The sequence below is a fragment of the Xenopus laevis genome, chromosome 9_10L (genome assembly GCF_017654675.1).
Source record: "Xenopus laevis strain J_2021 chromosome 9_10L, Xenopus_laevis_v10.1, whole genome shotgun sequence".
Lineage (NCBI taxonomy): Eukaryota > Metazoa > Chordata > Amphibia > Anura > Pipidae > Xenopus > Xenopus laevis.
This window is the reverse complement of record NC_054387.1, coordinates 114,332,285-114,343,473: the sequence shown is the minus strand read 5'-3', so window position 1 is coordinate 114,343,473 and position 11,189 is coordinate 114,332,285. Positions and strand designations below refer to the sequence as shown.

Sequence of the window (11,189 nt, the reverse complement as noted above, 5' to 3'; positions counted from 1 at the left end):
GAGGTCTAGAATGTTGGCATTGTGTTATAGTGTATGATTACTCTGTACGTTCGACCCCCCCCCTCCGCTCTCCTCTACTTTATTTCCTTTTCTTCTACCTTTCCTTTCCCTTTTTCTTTTTCTTTTTTCTTGTGATTTGTATCTCTTCGTGTGGATACATTGTTGTTAAAATCAATAAAAAGAAGTTTAAAAAAAAAAAAAAGGTTCCAAGGGAACATACACTTAATATAATTAAATGTAAGGTTGATGTATGATACAAGCCCTGAGCCTGACATAGGGAGCTTGCTGTGGGGTGCAGTAGCACTTTGATGGGTAGAGTAATAATGATGTACATCAGAGATGTCAGCTAAGCTGAATTTATTTGCATCATTTTATTAGCTAATTGGTTATATGGATAGAATGCAGAACCAGCTTTTAACAGATGATGAGGCAACCACACCATACTAGGGGTGCCATTCACCCACTAAAATACCAGCCAGTACCAGCTAAGCCAATATGACCTGGCCAGCCCAGTTACACACATATTCTGCCCAACTACGCCCCCAAGTCCCCACACTCATAACAAATTGCTTCCCCTAGATCTGCCAGATCTCCACCCCAGATAAACCCAATCCTGCCCTCGGCCGAATCCCTAAATCCTTAGTGAAAGATTTGGCCGAATACCGAACCGAATCCTAATTTGCATATGCAAATGTAAAATTGTCCCTACTACCCCTAATTTACATATGCAAAGTAGGATTCGGTTCGGCCAGGCACAAGGATTCGGCCCAAATCCTGAACCGAATCCTGGATTCGGCACATCCCTAGTTAGAGTGCAAATCACCGCTTACTTCTATCTTCTTCGCTAGCAAAGTGACGTCTGTGCCCTTTAGCAAATTTGCCCCTAAAGGTTTTAAAAGAGCACCTACTAGCTAAACATAAAGTAAAAGCACTCCCCAGAGGTGGTGATGGGCCAAGTGACTTCTGGAGAGAGAACAGCATATGTGTCGAATACAGATTTTATAGATGATTTTTCCACACCAACCAGCTGCCAGCAGTTACATATACAGGAACAGTACACAGTCTTAAAATAAAAATAAATTTATTAAATGTCAGTGTATTGTGGGGCTCTGTCACACTGTTGTAGGAAGAGTGTCAGGTCTTCAGTCAGTGAGAGCATTCTGTAGCCGAACAATAGATTCCTCGTGCCCCAGGGACAGCAGCATCTCAGCTACACTTGGTCCGTGCTGGGGAAACACAGGTGAACAGAAGTATTACTGGGATGGAAAATTAAATATAACAGTAAGTATGTATATATATATATATTTTAGTAATATAGGGGTAGAGTCATGATCTGTTGGGTATCATTAATGCCTACACGTAGGATTAAGTACCAGAGGGTATGAAACGCATAAGGCGGAATACCATGTGGTCTGTATGCCTATTTTTTTTAAATTATTTTTGGAATAGATATATTTTAAACTTAATGAAGATTTACAGGATAATTATTTGATTTTGGATCTCTCTCTCAATGTGTCTCACGCTCTCTCTTCTCTGAACAATACGGATAGGTATTGAAATTGTTACTATTAAGGATAGGTGATGTAGGTAGACAGATACACAAGAATTCTAAATTGAAACCAATGCATTTAAAATATACTTTAAATCTATATCACAAATTAAAGGGGTTTATTAATTTTTTTGTCTTTTTCCCTCCGCCCCCCATATTTATGTTAGTTCAACACTGATTAAAATATTTCACGATGATACACAACTTCTCTCTATCTATATAGAACTTTGGGATCATCTTCCACCAAAACATCACTTAAATGTGTTTTCCAGAAAAACCTGGCAGAATTCCATTATTGCCTATGGGGGTGGGGAGCCGCACCTCCTGTCCACTCAGAGCCATGCGGAGCAGTTTCATAGCACTGCTGTACTTTACGTCTTTCAGATGTTTCAGCTGCCTCCTCAGTTCCCCATTTAATGTGTCCAGAGTTAAGTTACTGTCGCTCTCTTGTAGGAGTCTGAAGGATAAGAAAAGAGAAAATAGTTATGATATTCTTTACCGAGATAAATATAACTATATCCCTTGAAATCAATGACTTTAGAATGATTTGTAGAAATGCTGTTACTTGTATTTATTTACAGGTTTTAAAGGGGAAATAAAGTCTAAAATAGAATAAGGCTAGAAATGCTGTATTTTGTATACTAAATATAAACATGAACTTACTGCACCACAAACCTAATCAAACAAATGATTTATGTTTTCAAAGTTGGCTACAGGGTGTCACCATCTTGTAACTTTGTTATACATCTTTGCAAGACTAAGACTGTGCACATGCTCAGTGTGGTCTGGGCTGCTTAGGGATTGTCATAAATTATCAAAACAGCACAAGTCAAATAATATCTGCTAGAAGCTGATACAGCAAGACTGATTAATAATCAGAATATACAGACTGCACTGGGTCCTGTGTTGTCATGTAATCTAATGTGGATTTTATAGTTTTTGTATTGTTTAATACAAACTTTCTCCAACTCTGCAGAACCAGTGGCTGCAGCAAAATAATCCTCCAAATAGAATCCCAGTTTATCTGTTTAAATCTGGCTCCATGATCTTTGTCTCTGCACCTGGAGTTGGGAACAGTAAAGGGGATGTAAAAGCAAAAATAAAATCCAATACAAATCTCTACACAGTCGCCAACTGCTCTACAAGAAAACAAACAAAGCTGCTTGAGTTCTGCATGGCTGGGAAGTAAGGCCGGGGCCCCCCCTGCTGTCCATAAGTATGATTGTTTCCCTGCTCAGCAGTTAGGGACCGTCTGACAATTCCTATTCACAGCAGTAAATGAAGGGAGAATTTCACTGCTTACAGCAGGTTTCTTATAAAAACGGTACACATTTCTAATTAAAGTATATTGGAGCTAGGTTTCTTTTTTCATTGAAGAAAGAAAAAATGTGATTTTATTTTTTTGCCTTTCATTTTTTTGCCTTTACATGCCCTTTAACCAAAAACAATTAACAATTCTGAATTGGGTCACTATGTGGAGCCTGCAGTGCAATAAAAGCAAATAAAACTCCAGTAAAAGCCTTAAAAAACAACATTGCTGCACAGGCTCCAAACATTAAGCAAAACCAACCCTCTCAACATTATCAGAACTATGTTTTTGATAAACGACAACACCTTGGAGAAGATTGCTTCCATGTGACAGCATAATACATGAAAAAGAGACCTAGCTTTTATATTTCACACAGTTGGGCAACTGCAGGGTCAAGTCCAACATGTATCAAGCAAGGGATAAAACTGCTAATTTGAGGGTTTTGTATGTTTTTAAGGTTAAAAGGCTTACAGCTCTTAAACAAAAGTGTAAATATATCCATTTTTTAACGTTAAAGGAGTTCTCAAAGAATATAAACGTTTCACTGCTTTATTGAAATCTACCCAAAACTTTAATAACATAACCCAGCGACTAAACTTCCATTGCCCCCTTTTTCAGGCTGTCATATATGTACTATATAACTAGGTCATATTTATCAGAAGTCAATGAACCTGCCTATATGGGAGGAAACCTGAGTATCCATATTTAAATTAGGTGTTATATATATGATTTGTCATTGGATAAATACTGGTCCCTTTAAAAGGGGTTGTTCATCTTTGAGTTAAGTTCTAGTATGATGTAAAGAGTGATATTCTGAGACAATTTGCAATTGGTTTTCATTTTTTATTATGTGTGGTTTTTGAGTTATTTAGCTTTTTATTCAGCAGTTCTCCAGTTTATAATTTCAGCAATCTGGTTGCTAGGGTCCAAATTACCTAACTAACCATGCATTGATTTGAGTAAGAGACTGGTCTATGAATAGGAGAGGGTCTGGATAGAAAGATGAGTAATAAAAAGAAACAATAACAATAAATTTGTAGCCTTATAGGGCATTGTTTTTTTTGATGGGGTCAGTGACCCCCACTTGAAAGCTGAAAAGAGTCAGGAGAAGAGGACAAATAACTGAAAAACTATAAAAAATGAAGGTCAACTGAAAAGTTACTTAGAATTAGCCATTCTATAACATACTGAAAATTAACTTAAAGGTGAACCTTTAAGAGAGTTGTTGTTAAACTATTTCAGCTCAAGCTTAAAGGGGTTGTTCATGTTTAAATTAACTTTTAGTCTGGCGTAGAGAGTGATAGTCTGAGACAATTTGCAAATGGTTTTAATTTTTTATTATTTGTGGCTTTTGAGTTGAGTTATTTGGCTTTTTATTCCGCAGCTTTCCAGTTTGCAATTTCAGCAGTCTGGTTGCTCGGATCCAAATAATCCTAGCAACCATGCACTGATTTAAATGAGAGACTGGAATATGAATAGGAGAGGGCCAGAATAAAAAAAAAGGAGTAATACAAAGTAGCAGTAACAATAAATGTGTAGCCTTTCAGTGTATTTGTTGTTTAAATGAGGTCAGTGACCCCCATTTCAAAGCTGGAGTGAGTCAGAAGGAAAAGGCAATTAATTCAGAAGTATAAACAATACAACACCAATTGAAAAGTTGCTTATAATTGGCCATTTTAGAACATGCTAAAAGTTAACTTGTAGGTGAACCACCCCTTTAAAGGTCCATCCTTTGGCCAAGGCCTCCCCATGCTTATGAAATAATTACAAGCTGGGCTTTTAATGCATCTAGGAAAGCAAATGGCCATTCTCCCCAATTCTCCCCCTAACTGTCCTTCAGGCTGAGCCTCTCTGCCACCAACCAATGACTTGGGACAGCTATAGTGCAGGTAGTTGTACATGAACTGCCCCATACAAGCAGCATGCATATAATCATTGTAATATCTAGTTTCTGTAATATAAGGCTTATACTGTCTTCTGCCATGGTATAACTTTGATATACAACAAATGAGGTCTCAATGTACTGACTCATCAAGTGAAGGACCTTCAGCTAAGGGAGCAGATCAAAACCGTATAGTAGTAGAGCAGGCACTCAAAGAGCTCCCAGACAGACGTGTAGAAGAATTATAATTTATTTGGTACACATGGAAGTTGCCTTATGCGTTTGTAGCTCTCTGTATAGGCTATGATTAAGTGTCTATGAGATACAAAGCATATAAGGCTTCTACACATTTATCTGGAAGATTGCGCTTAGAGTGCCTGCTCTACTGCCATAATGTTGATATACTACCACACTCTTTTCCCCTGTTATACAGCTCTCAAAGGCTGGATTTCAGTAAGGGTCATCTTGGGTCCACATTCATACCTCACCACAATGTTCTTGATCTTACTGCCTTCACTTGTGAGGCTCTGAAGTTGTTCCCTTGTCACTGAAGGCCTGATCCATAGGTAGGAATATTCAGGGGACATCAAATCCGTCAGCCGACACAAGTGGCCCTTAGAGGGAAGCACAGAGTAAAGCTTATAAGCACCACACATGCAAAGAGTGTTCTTCTCAGCTCAATGCTACCCACCTTCCTAAGCAATAATATCCGCTCAATGTGCTTTTTATCCAACGCTAGATCTTTATAGGTGTCTTTCAAAAGGGCTTGGAGCTGTCCAACCAGTTGAACTCGGGTTTCAGTGCCATCAATCCACCTAGTGAGGTGAATTCTAGGAAAGAGATGAATACATGAGCTTAGCCCACGGCCAAGTAATTAAAGGGTCACTATTGTACCACATGTACCTGTTAAACTCTGGGAGCTTGTCCAAATCCAACAGAGCTGAGTGGGTGCTGGTTTTGACTAGTTCATATTGCTGGATAAGTGTTTCAAGAGTGCGACCCATTTGGGTTTCTGATTGGAAGAAAAGAAATGAGAAGTGACCCACTGAACAGTCCGTTCTATTAAGTACATGGTATAATAACCCTTAGAATGCCTATAAATGTATGTAGCTTTATTTAGGCCCACTCAATGCCCTATTATTATTATTATTTAACATGTATTTATAGAGCCCTATTACTGAATAGGAGGACAAGAATAAAATATAAATTGAATATTGTTTTGGTTCTCATAATTAAGGACATTAATCGGTTGTAATACACAAAAGCCATGAATATCCTGTAAATAATATCCTTATCAGTGGCTCTTAGTGATGTCATCAGTTAAAAGCAGAGCTTAGTGATGTAAAACTTGTGTATTATAATAAATAAAGTACCCCTTGCTGGAAAATATGATGATATTAGAAGTTACCTCAAAGTTCCATGACCTGTATAAAAGCACTAAGCCTTCGGTCATATGCTTTTATATTGTCATGGAACACATCTGTGACTTATAATATCTTTATAACACACAAAAGCCATGAATATCTTTGTATTTTGTCAATTGTATCCTTATAAACGGTGAGTTCTGATGTCATTTCTGTCACATGACTCACTGAAACTTGTGTATTATAATAAATAAAGTACCCCAAGTTGCAAAATATGAGGACATTAGAAGTTACCTCGGAGTTCCATGACCTGTATAAAAACTCCTCGGTAACTTATAATATCCTCATATTTTACAAGAGGGGGAACTTTATTCACTATATATTTTACAATAGGGGGTACTTTATCCACTATATAATAAATAAAGTACCCCTTGTTGTAAATAAGTTCCATGACCTGTATAAAAGCACTCGGCCTCGACCCCTAGCGAGTGCATGGCCCTACACCTCTCAACTAATACTGTTCTATACATTTCTCTTTTTCTTGCCAACGCTTCTCTCTTTCTGGCCACTGTTACCAGTAAATCCTGAACCGCAGTTGGTGATGAGGTCTAGAAGGGCATCAGACAGGTAACCAGTGCGTACATAATGCTGGATAAAGATATCCCCTTGCCGTTTAGATAGTTTGGTGCCATCCTTGTTAAGCAATAAAGGCAGATGAGCAAACTGTGGCGGCCGCCAGTCCAGGGCTTTATACAATAGTAGGTGTTTGGCTGTGGAAATGAGCCACTCCGCTCCCCTGAGCACATGACTGATGCCCATATGGTGATCGTCCACTACGTTGGCTAAATGATAGGTGGGGAAACCATCTCCTTTTAGAATCACTGGGTCGCCCTCCACACTGGCCACATCATGCTGAGTCCAGCCGTACACGAGATCCTGAAAAGGCTGGGGACCTTCTTGCAGATGAAATCGGATAACATACGGGGAGCTTCGGGACAGCTTCTCCTCCACTTGTTTTGGAGTCAAATGCCGGCAGCGGTTGTCATATCTTCAGAAAAGGAAATGTTTTTAATGTAAAAGAACATAAATGGCCAACACTGCAAGTAGATACAGCATTATTTAGGGAAAGCCTGACATTGTATGCACCCAAGGGCGCTTTCAACTACCACGGGTACAGACCCACAGTGACAGAGCACCAACATCACAGAAATCATTTTTGGAATCCAAGCAAATCGTTTGGAACATATAGATTTTAAGCATGCATCTGTCAATGTTGCAATAACCCCCATGCTGAGTGTCAGCACAAACAGTAAGCTCCTACCGTGGTGTCTGTCTGTTTCGCACGGCTTCTCTTTTCAGCAGCTCTAGTCTTTGTGGGGTGCAAAAGCAACGATACGCAGCTCCAGTGTCCAGCAGTGTGTGGGCTGCTGCATGATAGAAGTCAAGGCGCTTCGACTGCTCATATGGAGCACATGGCCCGCCATGCCTCGGACCCTCATCTGGTGGGATACCTGCAAAATAGATAAATTCCAGAGATTGAAATACTGAGGGGTAATGCTGGGAGTTGTATTTTAACAACCCATGAATCATGAAGTGAAGAGCCCAGATTATCTCAGTAATGCTACTATTATAAAAACAGGTTTATTCATGTTACTTTAACCAAAATGCAGCTGCGTCCCATCCCATTGTCCCTTCAAGTCGCTGACTAACTCAAGAGTTAGAGAGCTGAAAAGCAGGAAGTAGTGTTCTGGCTATTATGTTAGACATCCAGCCTTTATATATTACATTTTTGGCTAAATATATTAGAAACATTTTTTTATTTTTCACAGCCTATTTATCCAATTTTTATTTTTCCACTGAATTGCTCCTTTAATAAAATTAACATACAAGTCTAGTCTCAGTGTCAGCCCCACTGAGGGCAAATCCTATTCACCTGCCCATTCCAACATGTCCTCAATACTCTCAGCTGCTCCAGGCACCAGCCGGCTCCTGTCTGTGTCTTCAAGGCGCAGGATAAAAGCCCCTCCATGTTTCTTGGCAAACAAGTAGTTATAGAGTGCAGTGCGCAAGCCTCCTAGGTGCAGAAACCCTGGAGAGAACAAAGCCACTAATCACAATGCAGCCTCATTACAGATGGACTATACCAGGGGTGCCCAAAAGGTAGATGGGGATCTACCAGTAGACCTTTAGCTGGTGATCAGTAGACCTCAAGAAACTGTCAACAAACAGCTTATCTAAATCACCCTCATATTTCATGGTTTTCATTCAGATATTTATTATTACAAAGGTTACATAAGAAATAGTTGTTTGTTAAATATAGCAATATATATTTTCTAATAAATCAATATTTAAGTAATATTTTTCATGGAACAGAATGCTAAAAATACTTTTATGGATGTAGATCATAATGGGACAACATCACTGAAAGTAGACCTCACATGGGTAAAGTATGGGCACTCCTGGACTATACCATTATGTCACAAATCCTATAGTTTACATGTCTCTGTTGCTACATAACCTCCTCTATTGTTCCCTGATATAAACCTATTGTCATTATGGGATATTCATCTTTATATTACCTTTTTAGTATGATGACGAGAGTGATATTCTGAGACAATTTGCAATTGGTTTTCATTTTTTATTGTTTGTGATTTTTGAATTATTTAGCAGTTCTCCAGTTTGCAATTTCAGCAATCTGGTTGCTAGGGTCCAAATCACCCTAGCAACCTTGCACTTATATAAATAGGAGACTGGAATATGAATAGGAGGCCCGAATAGAAAGATGAGTAATAAAAAGTAGCAATAACAATAAATGTGTAGCCTTACAGAGCATTTGTTTTTTGGATGGGGTCAGTGACCCCCATTTAAAAGCTGGAAAGAGAAGAAGGAAAAGGGGAACAGATGCCCCAAACTGTATAAATAAATAAATGCATTTAAGCACAGTTTGCTTGGTAGTTGTATGGGAGGGTGCTTTCTATCTGTCAAGAGATTACAATGAATAGGGGAGCAGAAAAGAAACGTACCAGTGGGACTGGGTGCAAATCTGACACGCACCTCGCTCCCTGACTCCCTAGAACTGCACCTCCTCCGCCCCAGACCGGTGACAAGTTCCAGCGATCGGAACAACCATTTCCCAGGAACAAGGGCGGGACGCATATCCCTGCTCTACAGCGCCCGTCCTTCTCAAGGGAACCGGGTTACTACACACCTACATGTGGTTTCAGATACGACTTCCGGGTTTGTTGCACGTGACTTTGTCTTCTCCAGTAGGAGTTCGGCTTCCTGCTGCCTGGCAACGTTGGAAAATCAAAGCAGCCTTCCCATTGGTGCAGGAGAAGGAAGTTTGGGAAGTCCGTCTTCTGCCAGTCTGGAACTTGCCAGTTGCTGCGTGCGCATGTGCAGGTGACGTGTAAGACGCTACGGTGGCTCTCTGGCAAAGTAAGTGACACACTTCATTTCCTGGTATAAATGGGGTATTTCTGTGTGAAAGCAGACAGTGTCAGTGGGTTTATTGGCGTAACTAGGGAGTGTAGCTAAGGTAGGGCAGACAAAGCTTTTGCCCTGGGCCCCCCAGTGCCTTTAGGGGCCCCATAGGGGAAACATGTTTCCTTGTGTAACAATCATACACATCAGGAATGAGGGAAGAGTTGAGAGTTGCAGTTCAATAATAGATGGAAGGTGGAAGGTTGGTTTTTTTTATGTTTCTCCCTTAGGTTGGGACCCCAGTCTTGGTGCGGAGTCCATGACCCATTGATACATAACGCAGACCCCAGTAAACAGGTCACTTACCACTATGGTTATCGTGTTGCCATGGGACTCTTTTCCATTATCACTTGCTAAAGGGCCTGTTCACCTTCCAAACACTCTTTTCAATTCAGTTGTTTTTAGATTGTTCCCCAGAAATAAAGACTTTTTTTCAATTACTTTCCGTTAATTATATTTTGCTGTTTTTCCAAAAATCTAAGTTTAAAGTTGAATGTTGGTGTCTCAGTCTGGTGTTTCAGTCTGGCAGCTCAGTAATTCAGACTCTTAACCTGTTACAATTTTGCAACATTTACATTTCTCAGCAGCATCTCTGGAGTATTAGCAACTATTGTATCAATTCTGCTGCCTGTAATAAAACCCAGAGATTCTGCTCAGCAGGGACAAAGATAAGAAATTTATCAACTAAATGTATTCATTTAGAATAGTTTACTGGGTCGCCGACCCCCCTCCCAGAGCTGCTTTAGATGGTGAAAAAAAGACACTTTACACTTCAATGTTACAAAAACGGTGACAAATAGAAATATAAAGTAATTGGTAAAGGTCATTATTTATGGCGATCTATTGGAAAATAACTAGTTGAAGGTGAACCACCCCTTTCAAGGTACAGAAACACCAAAAAAATGAACGTGCTTTAAAGGAATGGCAATAGAGTCTACTGTTGCCCTGCACTGGTAAAACTGGTGTGTTTGATTCAGAAACATTACATTATTGTTTATGTAAAAAAGCTGCTGTGTAGCCATGGGGCAGCCATTCAGGCAAAGGATATACAATAGATAACAGTTAAGTGCAGAAGAATCCCATTGTATACTGCAGAGCTTATCTGTTATCTGCTGTGTATCCTGTGCCTTTTCTCCTTTTTCAACTTTAAATGGCTGCCCCATGGCTACACAGTAGCTTGTTTATATAAATGTATGTAGCGAACACACCAGTTTTACCAGTGCAGAGCAAAACTACATTATATTTTTATTATTTTGAAACACTTTCATTATTTAGTTACATAGTTACATAGTTAAATTGGGTTGAAAAAAGACAAAGCCCATCAAGTTCAACCCCTCCAAATGAAAACCCAGCATCCATAAACACACCCCTCCCTACTTTTAATTAAAATTCTATATACCCATACCTATACTAACTATAGAGTTTAGTATCACAATAGCCTTTGATATTATGTCTGTCCAAAAAATCATCCAAGTCATTCTTATAGTCATAAACTGAATCAGCATCACAACATCACCCGGCAGTGCATTCCACAACCTCACTGTCCTGACTGTGAAGAACCCCCTACATTGCTTCAAATGAAAGTTCTTTTCTTCTAGTCTA

The 11,189-nt window shown here is 39.4% G+C and overlaps 2 protein-coding genes across 5 annotated transcripts in view; one reads left to right on the top strand and one right to left on the bottom strand.

Moving 5' to 3' along the window:
* Window positions 1–1,064: 1,064 nt before the first annotated feature.
* ears2.L (glutamyl-tRNA synthetase 2, mitochondrial L homeolog) lies at window positions 1,065–9,365 on the bottom strand. Of its 2 annotated transcripts, none has more exons than XM_018236461.2 (9): window positions 9,128–9,365; window positions 8,038–8,193; window positions 7,426–7,615; window positions 6,680–7,152; window positions 5,644–5,752; window positions 5,432–5,570; window positions 5,224–5,354; window positions 1,871–2,006; window positions 1,065–1,226 (listed from the first exon to the last, which is right to left on the bottom strand). In XM_018236461.2, exons 1-9 carry the CDS (start codon window positions 9,258–9,260, stop codon window positions 1,143–1,145), a joined length of 1,551 nt encoding a protein of 516 aa, XP_018091950.1. In that variant the 5' UTR covers window positions 9,261–9,365; the 3' UTR covers window positions 1,065–1,142. The 2 variants fall into 2 exon arrangements, with proteins under 2 accessions (XP_018091950.1, XP_018091951.1); XM_018236462.2 differs by having other exon boundaries at window positions 9,159–9,295.
* Window positions 9,366–9,403: 38 nt separating this feature from the next.
* The window catches only part of cog7.L (component of oligomeric golgi complex 7 L homeolog), a 35,048-nt gene continuing 33,262 nt past the window's right edge, over window positions 9,404–11,189 (top strand). Inside the window, exon 1 of one of the 3 annotated variants that reach the window (XM_018234340.2) lies at window positions 9,404–9,542. The gene's annotated coding sequence lies outside the window, so the exon portion shown is untranslated. Of the gene's footprint in view, window positions 9,543–9,646; window positions 9,790–9,817; window positions 9,885–11,189 lie in introns of those variants that run through there. The other 2 variants (XM_041575620.1, XM_041575621.1) reach the window with 2 other exon arrangements.

Excerpts from the sequence above, each read along its gene's own strand:
- ears2.L (XM_018236461.2), bottom strand. The coding sequence starts at position 9,260 with ATGCGTCCCGCCCTTGTTCCTGGGAAATGGTTGTTCCGATCGCTGGAA. Across the intron at positions 7,153-7,425 it reads CGAAACAGACAGACACCACG|ATATGACAACCGCTGCCGGC; the intron begins GTAGGAGCTTAC and ends CCTTTTCTGAAG. Across the intron at positions 5,753-6,679 it reads CTGCGGTTCAGGATTTACTG|AAACCCAAATGGGTCGCACT; the intron begins GTAACAGTGGCC and ends TCTTCCAATCAG.